General features: G+C 35.8%; 3 protein-coding genes across 5 annotated transcripts in view; 2 read left to right on the top strand and 1 right to left on the bottom strand.

Moving 5' to 3' along the window:
* The window catches only part of LOC122045886 (bifunctional dTDP-4-dehydrorhamnose 3,5-epimerase/dTDP-4-dehydrorhamnose reductase-like), a 3,298-nt gene extending 2,151 nt beyond the window's left edge, over positions 1 to 1,147 (top strand). The window contains exons 2-4 of the mRNA XM_042606296.1: positions 1 to 169; positions 748 to 920; positions 1,077 to 1,147. The exon at positions 1 to 169 is cut by the window's left edge and continues 1,237 nt beyond it. The gene's annotated coding sequence lies outside the window, so the exon portion shown is untranslated. The remainder of the gene's footprint in view (positions 170 to 747; positions 921 to 1,076) is intronic.
* Positions 1,148 to 10,796: 9,649 nt separating this feature from the next.
* On the top strand, positions 10,797 to 15,653 carry LOC122045885 (serine/arginine-rich splicing factor RS31-like). Of its 3 annotated transcripts, XM_042606295.1 has the most exons (6): positions 10,800 to 10,828; positions 10,980 to 11,111; positions 13,268 to 13,380; positions 14,709 to 14,941; positions 15,074 to 15,363; positions 15,479 to 15,653. In XM_042606295.1, exons 2-5 carry the CDS (start codon positions 11,006 to 11,008, stop codon positions 15,336 to 15,338), a joined length of 717 nt encoding a protein of 238 aa, XP_042462229.1. In that variant the 5' UTR covers positions 10,800 to 10,828; positions 10,980 to 11,005; the 3' UTR covers positions 15,339 to 15,363; positions 15,479 to 15,653. The 3 variants fall into 3 exon arrangements, with proteins under 3 accessions (XP_042462227.1, XP_042462229.1, XP_042462226.1); XM_042606293.1 differs by having other exon boundaries at positions 10,797 to 10,891; positions 15,074 to 15,653; XM_042606292.1 differs by having other exon boundaries at positions 15,074 to 15,653.
* A 1,458-nt stretch (positions 15,654 to 17,111) lies between these two features.
* On the bottom strand, positions 17,112 to 23,448 carry LOC122045884 (rab GTPase-activating protein 22-like). Its single transcript, XM_042606291.1, has 5 exons — positions 23,115 to 23,448; positions 21,960 to 22,095; positions 21,793 to 21,842; positions 18,503 to 18,556; positions 17,112 to 18,362 (listed from the first exon to the last, which is right to left on the bottom strand). Exons 1-5 carry the CDS (start codon positions 23,303 to 23,305, stop codon positions 17,240 to 17,242), a joined length of 1,554 nt encoding a protein of 517 aa, XP_042462225.1. The 5' UTR covers positions 23,306 to 23,448; the 3' UTR covers positions 17,112 to 17,239.
* Positions 23,449 to 23,942: the final 494 nt, after the last annotated feature.

The raw sequence follows: 23,942 nt of genomic DNA, 5'->3' as shown, positions 1-23,942 counted from the left end.
CCCTGTGCTCGTCCCTGCTGTGGCTTGTCTAACTGAACATTTTGTGGTTTGGGGCGGGAGCATAAGGAGAGAGGAAGGATTCAAGATGAGTAATAGCCTCAAGGCCTCCCGGTTTCCCTTCTGCGCCATAGTCGTCGCCTCCGACAACCAAAGAATTTCTCTCCATCAGGTACTGTAATTCATTCTCTTGGACTTTTTCTATGGATTTCAAGCAGATCGTCTAAGATTAGATTCTTGGTGTCATCAGAGAAGAAGCTTTTTGCAATTGCTACCTGATTCTTGCCTTTTTGTTTGGAATGCTTGAAAGCAAATCACACATCTGAACGTTTAGGACATTTATCATGCCCATGATCTTTGTATACTACTATACTCGCAATTTGTATTCTGATAAAAAGAAGTTTCCAGTTAACATTGCTGAAAGGAATTTAGTATATCTGAATATGACTAGAAATTCAATCTTGCATAGCGTTTGATAGAGGGATAAGATCTATGCGACCGACACAAAACAATTTTGACCAACACTTTTGAAAAATTGTCACATATATTTATTTACATGTTGGAAATGCTATCTAGGTTAATGCATTAGAGTTATCTACTTTTCTGTGTTTACAGCATGCACTCTATTTCTAAGTCTCTTGTTGGATTCTTACTTGGCATAATGTAGATTATTTTGTGTCAGTAATCTGTATGCTATTTTCTTCTCCATGTACTTTTTAGTGGTGTCAAATTCTTTGACATATTATGCAGATTGAAGGCCCTAAGACACCTGATGAAATGCTTACATTGCTTCAACGTGTAGTTGAAGAACGTGCTCCATCATTAATTGCTGCAAGACTAGAAGCTGAAGAGTGGTGAAACAATCATCGTGTTTACGGGAAGAGCAAGATGCTGCATATAGAGCAGCACTTGAGGCTGATCAAGTATGCTGTTTTTTTTTTTTATTAAATTGACTGTTTTGGTTTATCGATGGCTTTATGAATCTGTGCTATACTAACATTGGATGATGTACTACATTTACTACAAGTTCTATGTATTACAATGTCAACATTTAAAACCGACAACTTGTCACAAACCAGGCAAGAGAGCATCAACTGAAAGAAGAAGAGGGGTTAAAGAGAGAGGCTGAAGAAGCTGAAAGGAAATGTAAGAAAGAAGAAGTGGCCTTGGCAAGAGCAGCTCGCGAAGCTGCGGAAAAGGCAGCTGCTCTTGTTAGAAGGCAGCAAGAGAAAGCAATGTCATTGGGTGCTGAACCTGATAAGGGGCCTGAAGTTACACAAGTAAGTGTGACAGAACTCTTTATTTTCCGAATTTGAATACTCCAGAGTTCATACTCGTTGAAGCTGACTTTTGGAGATAATCTGTTAAGCAAAGACCATGGCAAGAGGCTCTTTCAAATTTAACAATGCTATTTGACTCTTTCCAGTAACTATCAAATGAAGTGTGTATTTTGATTTTTCTTCATAGCAATATTTTCAGATTACCAGAGGAAAAGGATATTTGCTTGGTGTGTTTGTAAAACTTCAAAACCTCTTCTGTGACAAAATAAATATATTTGTACCTAAAACTTTATTCTTATGCCGCTAATCACTTCCACTTTCCATTGACACATAAGTTATCAGGACAAGTTGAAAAAAAATCTGATGTTTCTCATGCATTGAGTTTGGTGAGATGATTGGAAACTAGAGAAGCTGAAACTTGTAGAATAAACAAGAAATCATGATCTTTGCTAATTTGGCGCATACATTAATGGTGATTTTTTGAACATGTTCATTATCAATTGAAACCAGCAGTTAAAAGTATTCTCATACATGTGATTTTTGACATCAGATTGCTAGATTTCAGAGGAAATATAATGAAGAGTTAGGTAAGTTATGATCGAAGTCGTTCTTATGCTGTTTATGAGACAAACTAACGTTTTTTTTTATATGGAATTTATGCATACTAAGTTGCATTTATTTTAGTGCTGAAGTCGAGCATCTAACTAGGTTATTAAAAATTATTTAAACATAATCTCTAGTGGCAAAACTGATGCATTTTTTGAGTATCAGAACTGATGCAGATATCGCTATCACTTCAGGTACTTGTTCGATTCCCAACCGGAGAGCTCAGGGAAAGAAGGTTGCATAGTTCTGCAATGATCTACTCTCTATACGACTACCTTGATTCCTTGAGATGCTTGGAAGCAGAAAACTACACCCTAGCTTCAAACTTCCCTCGCGTAACCTACGGATCTGAAAAGTATTTGTGGACGTTAAGAGAGGCTGGCATGCATCCACAGGCAAGCCTTTTCATCTAGATTGACTCAATCTCGACTCATGAGAAACGCAGTCAAGATCTCAGAACTTTTGCTCGAAGCAAAGAATACTAGGATAAAGGATTTCATGAACCTTGTTAGCTGAATTGAAGGTCGAATTCTCATGGCATGATCCAAATTTGCTGTTAGTAAAATAAGTTGAAGTACAAATTAAACTGCCCTCGCAAAGATAATTGTTGCCCATACAAATCTCTTCATGTTTGTTGACAGAATGAACAAAGCATGATTTGAACACATCTAATTCCTTGTAGCAATTGTAATTTGCATTATAGGTGTCTTGCCTTGTTTTGTCCTTTTTGTGTATACATCACATTTCAATTGCATTTATAGGTTTTTTTTGTAGTTTTAATAATAGGTAGACAGACGGTCATCCCTTAATACGTCTATGATACATACTCAAAAGTCAATCGTATGTGTACTTTTGTTACCCTTATGAGTTATAGGCGTCACGATTTCGATTTTCGAAAATAATCACCTGTAAAGTAGGATAAAATGGTGTATAATAGATTTTTATCCGAAATTTTGTATTGAGGGGAGTTTTATGTGCGGTCTTTTTTTTTTTTTTTTTGTCATATACAAAAATAAATCAAGCTTATGTTTTTGGGAAGGGCTATCGAGTTTTTGGGAGGGGGGCTATGGACCGGGAGAGATCTTCTAATTTATATTTTTTTCTAGATTAGGAGATGGATCATATGAAATTACGATTAGATCATCATGATGATCCGATCATAATTGATTGTGATCCTTTCTTAGATTTATCGTCTTCTTAGATTATAATTTAGATCTGGATGGATGGCTGGAGGCCGCCCGAAGGCCATGCTCGCTCGGCGACCAGCAACTTGGTCACTTGTCCACCACCGATGGTCTTCGGACGACTTCCGACCACCTGTCCTGATCTAAACTATAACCTAGGGAGATGATGAACCCATCAAAGGATCACAATCAATTGTGATCGGATTGTCGTCACGATCCAGTCACAATTTCTTATGGTCCATCCTCTGGTCCATAAAAATATGGATCAAGAGATCTGGTCCCGCTATGGACACCCCTAACGTTCATTAAAAATCTTCTTTTTTTTTCTCTCAAAAATATCCTTTGGTGAAAAAATCTAAAATATCCTTTTTATAATATAAACCTTTTTTATAAAATACCTTCCTTTCCCCTTCTCTTTGCTCTCTATGACCTAATATCATCCAAAATATAAAGATTGTAGTAATAAATTAATAATAGACCATGAAAATTCAATTTCGACCAATAATATAAGTTTCTTTTTCTTTTCTGCATAGTACAATTTATATATTTTATTCTCACAATTTTAACTATAGTAGTCTAAAAGTGATTTAAACGCGTAGTGTTCGGTCATATCAAGCCAAGCACTTTGAACAAAGTTCAACTATTAGAAATCGAACATAATGAAATATTGATCAACTACCATCTCATCTCCACGAGTATATTGTGGGCATCAAAGATGTGGCGGTAGATGATCATTGGGGTTTTCGTTCCATTGCTAACCTACTTAGTTTTGGTGAAGATGCATGACTTTTGAAATATTATATGAAGGTATATTTAATGAAGATGGTCGTGTTAGAGTAGTAAAGCACAAGTTGAATTGTTTTGATGAAGCAACGTCACTCTTACATTAGATGACTTTGCCTAAAATGGGTTATCTTATTGCATCGAGATATAATATTGTCCTGGTTAGTTTGTCTGTTCAATTATGTTATACATTTCTACCTCTAAGGACTCCTGTGGTTGAACCTCAAAAGTGTATCTATATTGCACATGTGAATGGAAATCATTTTATTCAGATATATTTAATTTTAGTTCAATAATATATATTTCTTAATTTATAATTTGTTGCATTGCTAATTATTTATTTTTTGTGTATAGTTTTTTTTTTACGAGATCTATAATTCAAAAAAAGATAGTCTAATTGTAATATATGAGTCAAAAGTTATGATTTTTGAAAGTTTACTATACAATTGTAGCAACTACAAACCGTAGATGCTATAACTACAATTGTTTTTTATGTTGTAGTGGTTACGATTTCGTAGCTACTATAACTACAATTATTTTCCATGTTATAGCAACTATGGTTTAATAGTTGTGATATAGGTGTAGCAACTATGAACTCATAGTTGTTATAATTATGTAGCTGCTACAATATATGAAGTTGCTATAATTGTGTAACAAAGTTTCAAACACCATAACTTTTAACTTGGATATTAGAATTAGACAAATTTTTTTTAATCGAAGCTCATTTAGCGATCTATAATTTTAAAAAAAAAAGATCATCTCATTTTTATATCTAAATCAAAAGTTATGATTTTTGGAAGTTTACTATATAGTTGTAGCAGTTACGGTTTCGTAGCTGCTACAATTAGAATTATTTTTCATATTGTAGCAACTATGATTTTGTAATTACTACAATTATAATTATTTTTCATTTCATAGCTGCTACATAGTTGTATCTGTTGGTGCAACCTTAGGTCAAGGTTGACCTGGTTGACCTGACTCGAGTTGACCTGACTCGAGTTGTATTTTGATGTTTGACGAGAATAGAAAAGTTCTATTTTGATGTTTGACGAGAATAGAAAAGTCATATTCTGATGTTTGACGAGAATAGAAAAGTTGTATTCTGATGTTTGACAGAATACAAACTTGGGAGATTGTGGGTGCAATCTTTGGTCAAGGTTGACCTGGTTGACCCGAGGTGAGTCGACCTGATTAGGGAAAGTCCTGGTGAGTGAAGCCAGGAAGTTGGAAAGTCCTAGTGAGTGAAGCCAGGCAAGGGAAATCCAGATAGGTCAAGGTTGACCAGACATCTGGTGAAAAGTCGGAGTATGGAGACTTGGCACGAGAAAAGTCCAAGTATGGAGACTTGGCATGGAAAAGTCCAAGCAGGGAGCTTGGCATGGGAAAAGTCCAAGTATGGAAACTTGGCATGGGAAGTCGGAGAGGGCTTGGTAGCTCGTTATCCGGACTAGGTCAGAGAGGGCTCGGGAGCTCGTTCTCTGGACTGGACGTGGAAGTCGGAGAGGGCTCGGTAGCTCGTTCTCCGGGCTAGGTCAGAGAGGGCTCGGTAGCTCGTTCTCTGGACCGGATGGAGTCGGAGAGGGCTCGGTAGCTCGTTCTCCGGACTAGGTAGGGTTTAGGGTTGGGAGCTCTAAACCTGGATCGGTCAGCAGACCGATCCAGTGATACTATGGGTTTTCTGATCGGTCTGGTGACCGATCAGTAACCAAACAGTGGCTCACTGTAAGCAATCTGATCGGTCATCAGACCGATCAGGAAACGATCAGAAGCGAAGAAGATCGGGAGAAGAAAGAGGGAGGATCGGTCTGTGGACCGATCCACCTGAGTCCTGATCGGTCCACAGACCGATCAGAGACGAGGCCAACTCTCTGTGAGAGTTGGCTGATCGGTCTGGGGACCGATCAGCCTAAGGCCTGATCGGTCCCAAGACCGATCAGAACACTCCTGGACCGATCAGGAGTGTGCCTGATTGGTCCAGGCCCTAGCCGTTGCGACACAACGGCTAGATCTCTGTGTCTTCTTTCTTCGCAGGTTCAGGATATAAAAGAAGTTGGAGGGCCTCTACAGTGCAGTTAGTTCTTCTTCTTCTTCTTACTGAGTTTCTGCTTCTTCCTTACTGCGATTTGAGCTTTGCTGAGCTCCTCTTTGCTGAAGCTTCGTGTGAGCTTCCCTCGGCTGGACTTCAACTGATCAGTTGCTGCTGTTGTTGGCGTGAAGTGGTTGCTTCATCACCAGTCGACGAGAAGGCAAGCAAACTAGTGTTTTTACATTCATATTGTTCTTGTCTTCTTGCTGTATTTCTTGTACACTGATCTTGCTGTTGCAAGAGAGACTGTGGCGAGGCTTCTCCACCCAGAAGGAGTTTCTATTAGCCGATTTTCCGGGGTCTCATCCACCGACGGATTGATAGGCTTCGTCCACCTTACGGACACGCCGAGGAGTAGGAGTTTCATCTCCGAACCTCGTTACATCGTCGAGTTTAAGGTTTGCTATTCTTTGTTTCATTTCTACATCGTATTTCCGCTGCGCTAACCTAATTCGTAGGAAGAAACGCGAAATTGGGGTCGGCTATTCACACCCCCCCTCTCTAGCCGCATCCGAAGGTCCTAACAGTATCATCTATGAAACCATAGCTGCTACAACTGTGTAGCTGCTACAATTGTATAACAACTTCTAAATACTATAACTTTTGACTTGGATATCATAATTAAACGATCATTTTTTTAATCAAAGATCGTTCAAAGATCTATAATTCAGAAAAAATCATCTCATTTTGATATTCAAGTCAAAAGTATGATTTTTGTAAGTTTTCTACACAGTTGTAGTAGATACAGTTTCATAGCTTCTACAACTACAATTGTTTTTCATGTTGTAGAAGCTATGATTTCGTAGTTGCTACAACAACAATTCTTTTTCATTTTGTAACAACTACAGTTTCATAACTACTACATAATTGTAGCAGCTATGATTTAGCTGCTACAACAGTGTAGCTGCTACAACATGTATAGCTGCTACAATTGTGTAGCAAATTTCTAAACATCATAACTTTTTACTTGGATATCAGAATTAGACAATCTTTTTTTTTGAATTGAAGCTCGTTCATAGATATATAATTAAAAAAAATAATCTCATTATAATTTCTGAGTCAAAATTTATGATTTTCGAAAGTTTGCTACATAGTGTAGCAGCTATAGTTTCGTAGCTGCTACAACTACAATTGTTTTTCATGTTGTAGAAGTTACTATTTCGTAGCTGCTACAACTACAATTAGTTTTCATTTTGTAGCAGCTATTAGTAGCTACGATTTCGTAGCTGTTACACAATTGTTGTAGATATGAAATTGTAGACGCTGCAATATGTGTAGCTATTACAATTATGTAGCAAACTTCCAAATATCGTAACTTTTGACTTGAATATCAGAATTAGATGATTTTTTAATTAAAGCTCGTTTAGAGATCTATAATTAAAAAAAGATCATCTTATTCTAATATCCAAGTTAAAAGTTATAATTTTTAGAAGTTTGCTATACAATTGTAATAGATACACAGTTGTAACAGTTACATAGTTGTAACAGCTACACAGTTGTAGTAGTTACAAACTCGAAAGTTTGCGACATGGTTGTAGCAATTACGAAATCATAATTGATACAACTATGTATCAACTACGGGTTCATACCTATCACAGCTGTGTAGCAAACTTTTGAACGTCATAGTTATAGTAGCTACATAACCGTAGCTAGTACAATATGAAAAACAATTATAGATGATAGATTAAGCATTTAAAAGAGCACACATTATGGCTTTATGGCGGATTAAGCATTTAGGCACCCTTTTGTCATCCACTTATTGGAAGCTTCACATGTCATTGAAGCACTGAAGATCTGAAAACATATACACTTTCACAAATCATGAGTATTCTTTCCCATCAAAGACAACGGAAAAAAAAACAACAATTATTGCCCCAAAAAACGAACTCAATATCATGATTAGTGAAGAAACAATTTTAAAATCTAAAATAATAAACTCTAAATAATAATTTTTTTCAACAAACTTACTCATATTATTAAAATAACATTAAACATACAAAAACTCTATTAATAATCCAACAAATTACATAAATTTCAAAATGTAAACATTAAAGAACATCAAAATATATCCAAGAGACTCCTCTATGTTTTGACTACTCTTGAATTGATGTCACATTGTAATAATTTGGTTGTGTGACATAGACATTTAAGCACGTCTCACTCTTCACCAAGCCAAAATTTTGATGCTATGTGCGTTTTAAAATTCTTCAACAGTGATGGATCATGTGAACCACCTGGAAATGGAACGCGCAATATTTCATCATCTTCATTGTTCCCTCCAATGGAGCTTGCTCTCCTTCACTCTCCTAAAGGTAAATTTTCTTATGGAGGTACCTCTTCATAGAGCTGTCAGACAAGCCAACTCGTGGCAGGGCGAGCCGGCCCATGGCTAGCTAGCCATTTGGCTGGGCGACGCGAACCGACCTGTCTTCTTGGCAGGTTGGAAATCCTCAATCCAACCCAATCTAAGGCGGGTTATGGGTTAGGCGAGTCAACCCGCGGGCCCATCAATTTTTTTTTAAAAAAAAGTTTTATATCTTTAATATTTTACTTCGAAAAGATTTCATCAATCAAATGTATACAGAAAGAAATATTTTAAATATAAATAGACAGAAACAAGCACTTATGTTTAATAAAAAGTACTATTTTTATTTCACAATTATAACAAAAAAAAAGATAATAAATTGGCATAAAACTTAGCTTATATGTGTTTCTCAACCCATGGGTCAACTCAAACCCGTCGCGGGTCGAGCCACACAGGTCATGGGACTAGGCGGGTTGGTCCGCTGTGGTCTTGGGTTGATAAAATTTTAACCTAATCCGCTTAAATTGTTTGGCTGGGCGGGCCAATCCGACGGGCCCAACTTAAATTGACAGCTCTACCTCTTTATGCACATCTTCTTGTTGTGGTACTTGTGGTGGTATGTCTTCTTGTGTAAGTCTCTTTTCTTGGCGCTTTTTTTTTAAGAAGCCGTTGGTATGTTCCTCCTTGAAAATGTCTTAAATAGTTTACTACACATAATAAACAAGTGAATTAGATATATAACCAACATGTATTGTTGAAAGTAAACGGAGTTATTCGGCTACTTAAAATCAAACAAAACATAATGTGTTCGGAATAACACAACTGAACAAATCCATCGGTGTTCAGCTTCTAGAGGTTAAACATTTTGTGTTTCATTCGATAGCCAGAAACCCAACACATTCGATTACGTTCAGTGGTCATCGATTGAACACATTGTGTTGCGTTCAGTGGCTCATGATTGAACATATCCTTGTGTGTTTGACCAATGGTAATCGAACAGGTAGCAATATGTTTAGCAGACTAAGTTTGAACGACGCACAACTAAAATTCGAGATTTTCATCATATCGCTATCATACATTTTGCAATTTCAACAATCCAACGCCCTAAAATCTTTTCATATAAAAATTATGATATTCAAGTAAGTTTCTACACTTAAAAATGAAAACTAAATACCAATCTAACAAAAATAAAAATTAACCATGTAATGATAATGTAAAACATAATGAAAGGCCGAAGGAGCTAGTGCTTGTAAAATTCGAGTATCATTGTATGATAGTGTTGCTAGAAATTGAGTTGCCCAGTTCATACACTGAAGAGACGAAGAGGAAGAAAGTTGGAGATGTAGAATTTTTATGCTACGTTTCTTTTATAGTGCGTTTGGTTCAAGTTATCATGTGTAACCTTGGTTATGTGATTACTAGGTAATCACATAACCAAGGTTATGGGGAATAACACATAACCAAATGTTGTTTGGCTCAATGTAAGTAATGCAAAAAAAACTTATTTGTTTGAAGGTTTTAATAAATAAACTAGTTTAATATTTTATTATATTACCCTCAGTTACAAAACCAACTATACTTAACTCTATGTTTTTTTTACTTTTTCTTTTTCACGTTTTTCTTTATTTATATATTTTTTTTATTTTTTTTATTTTGTTTGTTTTTTTATGTTTTTTATTTTTTTCATTTTTAAAGTTTTTTTACTTTTTTTATTTTTTTACGTTTTTTTATTTTTTTTTATGTTTTTTACATTTTTTTAAAATTTTTTTATTTTTGACCTTTTTTTTGTTTTTTTTAAATTTTTTATGTTTTTTTACATTTTTTTATTTTTATGTTTTTTCACGTTTTTTTATTATTTTTTTTTAAATTTTTTGCGTTTTTTATTTTATTTTTATTTTTTTTCTCATTTTTTATGTTTTTTCTATTTTTAAAGTTTTTTTCCAATTTTTTTATTTTTTTTATTTTTTTTTTATGTTTTTTTAATTTTATTTTTTATATTTTTTCTTTATGTTTTTCTTTTTTGTCACATTTTTCTCTTATCCCAGGGTATTTTGGATAAAAAAAATTTATTAACCCCAGAATCAAGAAAAACCTCAGTTTTCAAAGGTTTTCCGATTCCTGGTTGCATGCCCCTTTTGTTGACGTGTCGGACATGGAACATTACTCGAGAATCATCAATTACCTAAATCAAATAGGGTTTTTATTGATAATCTTAATTATCTAGAATAGCCCCTAACCAAATGTACCCTTAGGTTTTTAGGATTTTTGGAAATGGTAAAATAGAAATATTATGGGGTGTATTTAAAAATTTTTGTGATAAAAAAAGTTATTGATGGATGTATTTAAAAAATAGGATGTGTTTAGTTAACCAGGATAGTCCCTCTCTATGTTTTTTTTTTTTTTTTTTTTTTAATATGAACTGACATAAATGAAATATCGTTAAAGAAACTTTTTTTTTTTAAAAAAAAATTGGGTTTCTTTTGGGCCACTAATCGACCACCGGCCCAGCTCAGGTTTACGAAGCCTATATAATGCCTTTCATACCTTGGCCCGATATACTTTCACAAGCCATTCTCCTCGCGACCAGGTGCCGTGCTTCTCGCTAGGGTTTCCAGCGCTTCTTCGTTTTAATCTTTCCTCTTCGATTAGGGTTCCCTTTACTTTGTTCGATCGTTTGACTGATGCTCTTGTAACCCTTTTTTGATTTATTCTTGCTTACAAATCTTCTTCGCCTGCAGGTTTGCTTTGGGTTTGGCTTGGGACGATGAGGCCGGTGTTCTGTGGAAATCTCGACAATGATACTCGCCATTCGGACCTTGACCGGCTCTTCTCTAAGTATGGAAGGGTAGATCGCATCGACATGAAGTCCGGTATGCTACGCTCCTTTACTTTTGTTTTTGTTTTCATTTGCTGGAGTGGCTTACTTCTGGCCTTTTGGGGAACCAGAATGACAATTTACGATGCATATGTTTCCACGAGGACTCTTTTTCATATTCAATTTTATGCCCATATTTCTTTAATGTTCTCGTTCCTGATGTACTACTAACTTGTAAAATTCAGTGACAAACTACTTCAGTTATATTTATGGGCTGATGAAGGAGATTTATGTTCTTGGATAAATGAAATAATGTTGATTTGGGTTTATAGGTCTTCGATAAGTGATTGAACCCAAGTTAATGAGTTAGTTCTTTCATTTAGATGTGTATTTAGAAAGAGTTTCTCAATGCTATTACTACATACTCAATGTGGACTAAACCAATTCACATATAGTTGTATCCCTAATGTATTTTAATTATCATTTTGATAATTTTAATAGGCAATAAATTTACTGAAAATCATATTTTAGTTCAAAATGTTTTGGCCTCAAAGGTAGCATGGCAAATCAATATTGTGTGGCACTCAATCTTTGTAATGATACCTTCCTAGATATAGGGGCTGTTTGTTCTCCCTGGCTATCATCTGTAGTATTAAGGGGTGCGCAATGTATTTGCTTCCCTTTCCTGTTTAGGGTAGAGAGATATTTATGGACTTCATTTACATATGAAGGGATTTACTTTCATGGTTAGTTCAGAAATTCTCTTTGAAATTTTCTTGCAATCTAGATTTCCATCACATCCAGTTTGATACTTTTATGCTACGTGGTGCTACTCCCATCTAACTCCTTTGTTTCTTAAGATGCTTAATGCTTCTCTTTAGGTCAGATAGCCAAAGCTTATGTGAAAAGCTTAATGCAGTCACCATCTATGCTTTCCTTCAGAGACCTGTTTTCATGATATGTCATTTTGGAGTAACTCTATGTGCCTTGTTTTATAAATATTTGTAGAAATTGGCATTTGTTCATGGTTTTGTTACTCCGTTACATCATTGCAACTAGGGTTGGGGCCTTTGAACATAACATTCATTTTTCATTGGTGACACTCCATTCTTGAACCTCCCAAACCTAGCATTAGGGGAGCCTTGTGCATTGGTCACACCTTAATCGAATGTAAATGTGTAAGAGCATGCAAATATTGCTTTTGTCTAAATATTTTTGTACAATATCTTGGTAAAACTTTTGGCAATAAGATGAACAATTAATTCACACAAAGAAAGTCACATAGTCACATTAGTTTGGCGTTAACCCTATTGGTGACTTAATAATTTCAGCATGTTGCTATAGATTAACTGGAATAGGGTTTTGTGTGATTAAAGATTCAGCTTAACAACTACCAATATACCATAGTTTTTTTTTTGGCATATTAATTAATCTCCTTGATTCTTTAGTTTCTTTTTTTTTTCTTTTGGTATAAAACTATCTCCAAGATAGTCAGCTTTAAGATGTTTCATAAGTTAAAACAAGAAATTCACAAACTTTATTGATTGGGAGCATGATTTGTTCGATATTCATGTGTTCAACTACGATGAGAGTGAAATTCTCTTGTAAGGATCAAGAACTATAATAGATTGGTGAAGAATGCCTATTTTTAAAAGTTTGCTTTTACGCAGGAACTACTAAGGCAGCAGAGCTTTTCTAGGCTCTCCAAGTTACATTCGAAAACCATCCATGTCAAAGGAAATCTTTCTCTCAGAACTCAGAACATCAACTCCATCAATATGCAACTGACTTTCTTCATATACATCAAACAAACACATGATAAGAATTGTATTGCCCAAAGTTCTTGCCCAAGCTTGATAGTTGAGGATCTGTACCATCTTGCCATTCCATCAGATTAAATCATCATTCCATGTCTACAGAATGTATCACCATGCCATGCCCTCAGATATCATCATTTCATGCCAGTTGAACACTTGCTCTAATCACAGGGAGGCATGTTCAGCAATGACTTATCACAATTTCAGTTGTATGACTTTATGTTTTGTTTGGCTTGGTAGAACTTTTCCACATTCATTATGTTCACAAATCCTACATAAAATTTGCAGGTGTAATGTTATATTTCTATTTTCTGAGAGATACTCGCATGAAGAAAAATTGGAAGTATACAATTGTTGGATTTTCCTCATTAAGTTTTATAATTTGTTGTGGCAGGATATGCATTTGTTTATTTTGATGATGAACGGGATGCAGAAGATGCCATACACAGACTTGATGGTATACCTTTTGGTTATAGTAGACGCAAGCTGTCAGTTGAGTGGTCAAGGGTAATAACTTCTTATTTTATTACCATAGTAGGTTTTTAGGGTTCTAGTGCTAAATATTATCTAACATAATCTGATCATGTATGTTTGATGTTCAATAAGTTCCTAGATTTATATCTGTCAGCATTTGCTGGATAATGAAAATATGGGAGAAAAATGCCACTGTAATATGTTTTATTCTGAGATCCCAATAGACAAATAAATGAATTAAGATTCATTAATTTGGTATGCAGTATTTGTTCAAATGTCATTGGCTCAGTTATCCATACTACACCAAACATCTACTTTTACTTAAAATATTTCACCAACATTCATCTTTGGTATGATACAACAACAACAACAACAACAACAACAACCAAGCCTTTTCCCACTAGGTGGTATTATCTTTGGTATGATAATACCTTAATTAACTACCATTCAAAAATCAATCTTTAGTGAGATGTTCCCTCTAAAATGCTTCTGATATAGTTCTATTGTTAGTAGAAATTTGATCTCAATTAATATAATTCTTTTTATACAGAGAATATGTAACTTAAGATACCAAGAGATACATTAACAACCTATATGCTGATAATGTCACTAGACATATTCTTGCTAAAATGTTTTTGTCCTACTGTTGTATTATTAATGAAAAATTGATCTTAATCACAACACACTAATTTTAGTGAAGAGATTATGTACTTAGATACCAAAGAATTACCATAAACAACCTCTTCAGAATATATGCTTTATCGCTAGATAAAGTGCGTACGGTAAAAAAACCATTAAATTTGTTGAGGGTGAAAATGGGGTGAACATAGGAGCAGATTAGTTAATTTTGGCCTACTCTGTGACTGTTTGAGCCGTTGAATCTATATTACTTGATGCATCTAAGTTGTGCAGACTGTTCTTGCTGCAATGCAGAGGGCTGTTGTGGAAGTCAACTACTTTTGTCACCTTGATTTCGTCCTTGGCATCTCTCCCTGTTAAAAGGATCATGATAAGCAAAATATTGGATCAATGACCTTTTTCAGTGAGTTATGAAGTCGTCCAGAGTTGTAGGGAGTTGACTTCAAAAAAGAACAGCCATTATCTTTCTTGTTATTTTTCCTGCCTTGGTAAATAAGACAAGGACTTTATGCTAATTCCTATTATTAGGTTTTTGGATCCATCATCGTCCAAAGCTTTGGATTAATCATCAAGATGCAACAGTGTGACCCAAATCGGAGTTGTGAATATTATTGATGCCGAATGTGCATAATAATACCAACAGCATTGATTTCTAGATATTCTAGTTCACAACATTTTTCCTTATGTTCTGCTTATTGCCTTTCACTCGTCTAATTTTTCAGCAAGGAGAACGGGGGCGGGAACGTGATGGTTCTAGACCAGCAGCAAATACAAAGCCTACAAGAACCTTGTTTGTCATCAATTTTGATCCAATTCGTACTAGAGATAGAGATCTTGAAAGACATTTCGAACCTTATGGGACAATTACTAATGTTCGAATTAGAAGGAACTTTGCATTTATTCAGTTCAAGACTCAGGAAGAAGCAACCAAAGCCCTTGACAACACCAACATGAGGTTAGTCGTTTCGGCCTTCACGCCCTTGAAAAATTTCTATTTTTCCACATATTTTTAATTCCAGGAAAAAACAGTGTTTGCGTTAATTGTTGCTGACTATCTCTCGCTGCATTTTCCTTTTGGTTAATGCAGCAAGATATTGGACAGGATGGTGACTGTTGAGTACGCATTCAGGGACGACGACGCTGGAGATCATGACCCGCGTGATAGCCCAAGAAGAGGTGGTGGTGGTGGTAGGCATGAAGATAGATCCTATGGACGCTCAGACAGTCCTGTACACCGAAGGGGCCGTCCAAGCCCTGACTACAGTCGAGCTAGGAGTCCTCAATATGACCGGTATGATGGTCCCTCGTATGGCAGGAGCAGGAGTCCCGAGTATGGTCGTAGTCGGAGGTGAGGACAGCAAAATTTTCTTGAGCCAGGTGCTTATGCGTCACAAGCCCCATCCAGTTTGTGATTTTTTTTTTCTTTCTGGTTTTGCTTCCATCATGTTCTATTGCTGACCTCTGAAACCAATCTTCATATTCTGGTTCGCAGTCATTCTCCTCTTTGTGGTAACGACAGCATTTTATAAGGTTTCAGGATGATCCTTGCCTTTGTATTTCTATTTCTTGAACATCCTCAATAGTAGTAGCAATTGTTGCTAGACATGAACATGATGTTGTACCAGGATGACTCATCTTTATTCCTCCTTTGGCAGTTGTTTCCTTAACTTAGTTGAAGTGTAGTAGTTAGTGTGTGGAAATGTTTTCTTGAATCAGATGAAATATTTTGGGTCGAGATTAATTTCTTTCAATGTTGGGCTCGTTTTCTGCTTTGTTTATTTTCTTTTTTAAAAAATAAAATTTTAATTTCACAGTCTTAACATTTACTTCAAAATGTTTTCTGGTGTTTTGAAATAGTTAAAATTTAGAGTTGAATTCAACCTTGATATTAGATTTTTTAATTAAATATATATTTTTTAAATACAAAATTAAAAGGTAAATAAAATAAATATTTCAAGCTTATATTTCGCAAACTTATTTGAATTTATTAAAAATGAATTATGTAAATTTGTTTCTTAGTTATTTTACTTTAATTTAAAAAAAATACAATGAATTTCTCAAAACAAATTGGCATTTAGAATTATGATGTACTCTCGTTTTTGGCACAATATATACCTGACGAACACATTCTCATCATCTCCTAATTTTTATGAAAAATGATTGAATTCCAATGAGACGAGAGAGAAAATGTTCCCAGGCATCTACACAAGCTTCCACCTGATCCCATACCTGACAAAGAATCTGCTAAATGTTCCATCCAATGCTAACACAAACAACGTTCTGCGCTAGATTAGATTGTAAATGAATCAAGCATTTATGAACAAATTTAGTATTCCGCTTGGTAAAAACTCATTTATATTCGTTCAATATACACAAGATTAATTAAATAAACAAGCTTGAACAACTCGTTAAACTAAACAAACAAGCTTGAACACATATGTGTTCAACTCGTTAACGTTCGTGAACAATATTCATAAACAACGTTCGAAATAATATTCACGAACCATATTCATTAATAAAACTCTTTTCAATATGCTAAATAAATAATAAAATAAAATAAAACAAACAAATAAATTTAAATTATCAAGCTCAACAATCAATCAAACAACTAAAGTTTACAAACAATCAAACAAGCTTGAATTAAGAACTCGATAACATCTAAACAAACCAAGCTTGAACCAAGCTCAAGTCAAGCTTGAATTGAGAGCTCAATAGTCCCCAGGGCGTAGCACAGATGGGGAGTGCATGGTTCTGTGGCTGAAAGGTCCAGGGGTCGATCCCCGGGGTGTCACTGCCTGGGGTTAACGTCTCCGCCATGCACTTTCCACCTGTGTACCTGCATTTACCTCTCTCCATATTCGTGGGACCGGCTCTAGGAGGCCGCTGATGTGACAGTTCCACATTTTTTGAATTGAGAGCTCAATAACATATAAACAACACAAGCTTCAAACAAACTAAAGCTCATAAAAAAATAAATCAAGTCAAGCTTGAACAATCACTTCAAAAGCTTGATTCATTTTAAGCTCGGCTCGACTTGGTTACCTTATCAAACAAACTTGAACACTCCAAAGCTCGGCTCGGCTCGACTCATTTACAGCCCTATATCGAGGTATAAAACAAGAAAATGTCTTCTTTGAAACCGGAACCTATAATTGGGATGGACTCTCATAGATGATGTGGAGTTCAACAATAAAAATAGTGACTTAAACTACGAAGGTGGTACAAATCATAGCCCGGAGGAACGACATAGTGATCATTCAATTTTATCATGGAGGTTCACGACCAAGTAGTGTGCATCGTCCAAAAGCTTCCAGATATCAAGCTGCCCTGCCATGCTGTTGCACTCTCTGAGAATGTCTTCCATACTGCTGTACTTCTCTATGATCATCTTCCTCCTCTGCAGGACTGCCGCTGCGATGGCATAGAGCAACAAGTCATCAGTGGGTGGTGCTCGAAACCTGATTCTTCCCCATACAGATTTCCCTATCCTGGCCCGTATTGCTGACTGATCTGCCCACATAACCTCCCACAAGCAGAGGGTCTGTTCAAAGGTTAGCTCTCTGCGGAAGACGACCACAACCATTCTGTACACAAAGAAGCAATCCTCAGCTTGAAGCTTCTCCAGGTGCCTATAGAGATCAGAATCCTTCGACTTAATGATCTTGGAGACGATGCTTAGTTGTCTCCTGATGCCAACCTCATCAAGTCGGAAGTTATGCCTAGCTTTCTGCATAAATCCAACGAAGCACCAAAAAGCTTCATGATCATCCTCTATGACAGCGAGTATGGGAGACAGAAGGTCACTCATTCCTTGGCAATAGCCAATTTCAGGATCATGGAGTGCATAGGCTTCCAGTATCGCGACCAGACGTGCAGCATGGTAAATCCTGCATGGCTCCAAGTGCTCGTAGTCTTTCAAACCGACACAGGTAGCAAACTTGACGGCATTGTCTCTTGAGACTTCAGCTTGGGACGGATTGTAATTTCTCCACTCGTCATTGGCTCGAATAGCATCCAGTCGCATGATGCGTTGCCATGTTGTGAAATTCTCATCTCTTTGAGGAGGTTTGGGGATCTCTCCTGTGGAGGAAGCAATCTTGGTAAGTTCAGGATCAACTTCACCGAGTCTTGTGGAAGCGGAGGATATTCTAATGCTGTCAGGTTCTTCATCAATGGAGGATTCACTGAAAGAAGATTCTGTATCATCTGCAATACTATTTTCGTCATCTTCCACAATAACATGGTCAGGTGTACTTGATTCCTTGGGCACTATGTGATCTAAAGTGCCACTGAATGAGCTTTCTTGTCCATTGCTGTTTTCATCACCATGATTTACCAATTGCCAACATCGGCGTCTCAGTTTTTCATATATCTTCCTGTAATAACAACATAACACTTAAATCTAGTAGGAAGAGTAAACCAACTTGTCTCATTGACAATAATTGTATCATTCGTTAACTGCAACAAGAGGAGCAAAATGATGGCAAATATTTGCTTAACAGACTGGAACATATACCTCTTTTGTGCTTGAATGACATTTCTTTCAGCCCTTGAACTCCGCAGGTCATAGCTACACATCAGAGGAATACAGATCAATAAAAGGCTCAAGTAACAGATATCTGCACAAAGATTGTAATATTGCTAGTCCTTGTCCATGAGATTTCTTTGTGTTCAAAATATAATCACAGTCATGAAAAAGAGCTCATATGAAACATAATTTCCCACACAAGTTTCAACTTATTGCAACAGAAAGTCATTTAAACAGTCAAATTTTGATCCTTGCTCCGATAGTAACAATAACTTAGCATTAGTTAGGGACTGTATAAATGAGTTATTTCATGATGAGCCCCCACAAGCATTTTGAGCTATATATTCTATCTCCGAATAGACTTTTCCCTTCATTTTAATTAAATTTGTTTCATTAAGCAAAACAATGATAGAATTTTTCCCCTTGAAAGTAAATTATGCCTTATAGGACAAAACAAAGGGGTTTGAGGATAACCTGAATGGAAGAACAAGCATATTGGTGGAAACTTGTATTGTTGGTCAACACGAAATGGTCTCTTAGAGTGCATTACAAAGTCTATCAAGAAGGTTCATAAAATTTAATGGACGAATTCATAATCAAAAGATAATTTGTCCAATGACCATCATAATAATGTTGAAGATGTAGGCTTCCTAATTTTATTCCCTCATTGTGCTCTAATCCATATTATCTAGTTAGTAATGCATGAGTAATTTAATTGTTGTAATTATGTTCTCGTGGTCTCTTTCTGGCCACTTTGCATGCCTTGATGTTTATCTTGTCCGAACTTCTCTAACCATAGGCCTTAAAAATCAGTCTATCCCATTATGAAGTGACTCAGCTGTATTACAATCGGCTTTGGCATATCCTAATTTTGTTCAGGAAATTAGACATTTGTTGCGAACCAACAAAAAAGGAATTTTCTAGTGTTGTCCAGAATAAGGCATAGAAATCAACGTATAGATGATTCTATATATTGGGATAACAGATTCCTTTTTGCCCCCCCCCCCCCCCCCCCAAAAAAAAAAAAATTATTTGTCTACCTTTACCCACATCTTCAACTAACTGTTTCAACTAATTGATTTTTATTTTAATAAGCATACAAGATTTGTCTATACAAGATATAGGTAAAAAATAATATAAATTTATAAATTTGTAGTGTATGTTTACAAGGAAGGAAACAAACAAGCAGCATATGTTAGAAAGTAATAAAATAGGTAGTGGCCTTTTCCTGTGAAAAGAGTACCAACTCCTTGGAAAAATGAAAAGGGATTTTGAAGGAAAAAGACCGATGTGTAGCATCCTAGCATATAATTAGTATGTAGATATAGTATGTAATCGATAATATCTATTATATTAGTATATTGTATCTACAAATTTTATAGAGAGGAAAAAAGAAGATGTGCAACATATAATCAGTATGTAAAAGCAAAATAATTAGCAAGATATTGAGATATAGTGTGCAATCAACAATATCTACTGTACTAGTATTTATTGGTCATAAATATTGTATCAACAAAATTTAAAGAACTACACTCATCATACACAGAACATTAGCATTATTTATTACATAATACATCACAACCAAAATATAATGGTGAAAAATGATTTTTAGATAGGAAAAATTTATGATATAATCCCTAGACAATTCTAATGGTAGATTTATAAAAGAAAAGAATATTTTGTAATTAGATTGATATGATAAAGGGCATATGATAACATAGTTACTAGTCTTAGGACTTGGGACCACAAGCAATCCAATAAATGATACCACTATAGAATTACAATGAAGGTTGGGACAGCACTAGCACCTATATCTTTTAACACAATAAGCATGAAGCTTGTATCATGGAGATGAGAATCTTTAGAAACTGAAAATTAAAAGTAGGACTATAATTGTTATTTAAATGTAGTTTCAGCAAAGATAAAAGTTAGAGAATAATTAAGATAGACGAACAAAATGTCCATTTTAGTAGAAGCCACAAATCTGTTAGATCTAGTTATGAAAGTCACATTAATTATTTTATAATTTTTTATTATTCACCATTTTGTTTCCTACAAGCATATCATGTTAATGCTCGCAACCATTGCATCTGTTAATTTTAATCAATTCATGGAAGGTGTTTCTATATAGCAAATTACCTACCTAATCTTGTAACCATAGACTAGCTTCTTTATTGGCATTGATGGTTGACCTAAAATAATGTGAAAATCCTTTACTAGTTTGCATTACATCTGGGCAATGATGTGACTGGTTGCTTTCTCCTTGCCCACCCTTTTGATGTTTTCAGGTGGTAAAGGCATATTGTGTTAGAATGAAGACCTAGATTTTTAAGGAATGGTGAATAATAATAATAAAAAAAAAAAGGCAGCCCAGTGCACGAAGCTCCCGCCATGCGGGGTTCAGGGAAGGATCCATTGTACGCAGTCTTACCCTGTTTTTTGCAAGAGGCTGTTTCTAGGATTCGAACCTGTGACCTTTTGGTCACATGACAACAACTTTACCGCTGCGTCAAAGCTCCCCTTCAATGATGAATAATAAAAAATTATAAAATAATTAATGTGACTTTCATAACTAGATCTAACAGATTTGTGGCTTCTACTAAAATGGGCATTTTGTTCGTCTATCTTAATTATTCTCAATTTGTTAGCCCGCACTAAACTAATTTATTGGCATTGAGATGACTAACATATATCCAATTCAAGCCTGCTACTAGAAGCTAAGTTCCACTTCTTATAGAAATTGACCAAAGATTTTTTCCTATTTTCTAATCTCATGTTGCAGAAGAGGAATGTAAAGAATTCAGTGATAGTCTTTCTATCATGTAACTTTGTTTCTAAGGACAAACAATTTCGTATAGCTTTCAGATATCCACTATATGCTTATATATTCGTTAACACTTACAATCTTATTGGCATCTTGTTATCTATCATGAGGTAGATATAAATAAAATATATGAAGTCCATGAGGGCAATTTAAATTGTCATTTTTTCTAATATAAAAAACTAACTATTTATGGTGAGGGCGTATCTTCGATTTTGCACCTATCTGCATAACATATCCCTAAGTGATGCAAATACTTTGAACTTTAGATGCAAGCTTGAGATAAGAATGAAATGATGAATTAGATAATTAACACAAAGGCCTTGCAAACAAGAAGACAAAGAAAACAATGCTGACAAATTAAGGGGGAAAAGGACAATACAGATTATATTTTGCAGCCTATTTTAAAGTTAAACAAGGTATCAAACTGTTCAGAAAATATGGTTTAGAGTCTCACACTCCAAGAAGGAAAGGCCAGACTTCAGGCCTGATGCTTGGCTCAACTCCCTGAATCACAATTAAAAGTAATTGCTCCAAATGAATTCATATTTTTTTTTGTCAAAATAGATCATATAACTAATATAAGCATCAGAAAGTGGCATTGAACTACGAGAAGACACTTACTGCAGTCCGAACTTTCTTTAAGAACTTAATTCCGCCATCACGAAGCTTTCCATCAAAGGTGAAGAAATTGTTCCATTGGTGCCTAGTAAGGGGATGTTTCCCTATCCTCCGAGACCATGGTGACCTAAGACTGCCTCTGAAACACTACGATGATGTTATGAAAGAACTAAATGATGAAGAGTGCAAACATGGTAAAATTTAAAACAAATGATACACTTATTCCCTTGTTATAAATGAATTTACAAAAACAGACAAGAATGTTTTCATATGTACAATTTTTGTCAAGTAATTTATCTCCCATAGATAACTAATCTTATATTTACTCGGTAAATCCAAATGTCATGTTAATTTCAGCGAGTAACACAGTCCATGGCGAAAGAAGCAACCACAATGCAATACAGCTGCAAGCTCAACAATGTGGTATTCTTGATATAAATAGTAGAATATTTAATTTGATTGACATGGTTCTTTCTGAAAAGTAAGAAAGGACTAGTTATAATGATTTTTTTTCCCTTTTAGAAGATACAATTTTTCTCAGGATAGGGGAATTGGAACCTACTGTTCTTCTCAACTTTCATATAATAGTATAATCTAGTTACTTTGTGAGACAAAGCTAGCGTTACTTTACTATTATTCTTAAGAATAATATCATCCATCAATCAGTGAGAGCAAAATTTAAGCTCGCCAAAAACATGAAACCGGTGTGTGGATAAAGAGTAGGAAGAACATGATAGAGGAAAGACAATGAAGGAACAAAGTATATTTAGCTACTGTCTTTAGGTGAATTGGGAGAGTGAAGTTGTATACTGAATCCAATCGATGCTCCAGAGAAAAACAAGAAGGCACTGAAAAGGCATGGAAGAGAGAGGGAAAATGGGATGGAAGAGAGAGGGAAAAGGGGACTCACCGATCAGGAATTGGTGAGGAGGCAACAATGAGGAGCGATCTCAAATGAATCCAGGACGACCTAGGCGACGACAACGATGGTGAATACGAACCATACGGGTTCGTCGGAGGGCGTTCATCTACGGCATCTCTCTCTCTCTCTCTCTCTCACTCTCAAATAATCGATTTCTTTCTAACCTGCTACTGGTCGGGAAGATAAGAAACGAAAAACGCAAGCGCATATTCGGCTTTTTTTTTTCTTTCTTTTACCTCCGCGTCGAGATGACGAGTGTGGCGGCAAGGGCGAGTCCAGCCATGGCCGTCACGCCGTAGATGACTAGGCCCTCATGCCACCACCCCGCTTTCCCGTCTACGCTGGACCAGATCCACCCGCCGCCGCCGCCCGTCGCACTGCCGATGAAGCTCCTGATCCCACCCTCCACCCAATTCGAAACCCACATCGATCGATCGATCGACCGCCCGCCCCGCCGTCTCTTCCCAAGCTCGACAACTCCCAACTGCTCCGCCTCTCGATTTCACTCCGAAATCGAGAGCAGGCCGCGTAGGCGGTGCGATGATGGCAACACCATGACATCGAGAGCAGTCTAGCCTCCCAAGCCAAGCAAAGCAAAGCATTCGGAAACTTCCCTTGCAACACCAAAAGTTATCCTATTTTCAAACTTTTCCAAATATTTACAACTTTCAAAATGCCCCTTCTATTATTATGTTTCAATTCTCGTTATTTTTACCAAAACGGCGCATTAAAATTTGGATACAAATCACTAAATCAGTGTCTTTTTTTAGAATAATTAAAAGGTATCCTTTTGACAGACTATCAAAAAGACATTCTATCCTATATATTGCATTTTCCAAACTGTTCTTATTTTTTGATACTATATTATGGCACCTATAAATTTATAATTGCTATAAAATAAATATTTTAATTTTAATCAACATAAAAAATTATATTGTAGTTAGGGGATGTAATGAGTTGAGCCGAACTCTTAAATGTTTGAATTTGACTCGTTTATAATCGAGTTGAGCTTAAATTTTATTTAATGAATATATTTATGGCTCACGAACTTATTTAAGCTTTTA

The sequence above is a fragment of the Zingiber officinale genome, chromosome 2B (genome assembly GCF_018446385.1).
Source record: "Zingiber officinale cultivar Zhangliang chromosome 2B, Zo_v1.1, whole genome shotgun sequence".
Lineage (NCBI taxonomy): Eukaryota > Viridiplantae > Streptophyta > Magnoliopsida > Zingiberales > Zingiberaceae > Zingiber > Zingiber officinale.
The sequence above is the reverse complement of the archived record's forward strand: the minus strand, read 5'-3'. Positions and strand labels throughout refer to the sequence as shown.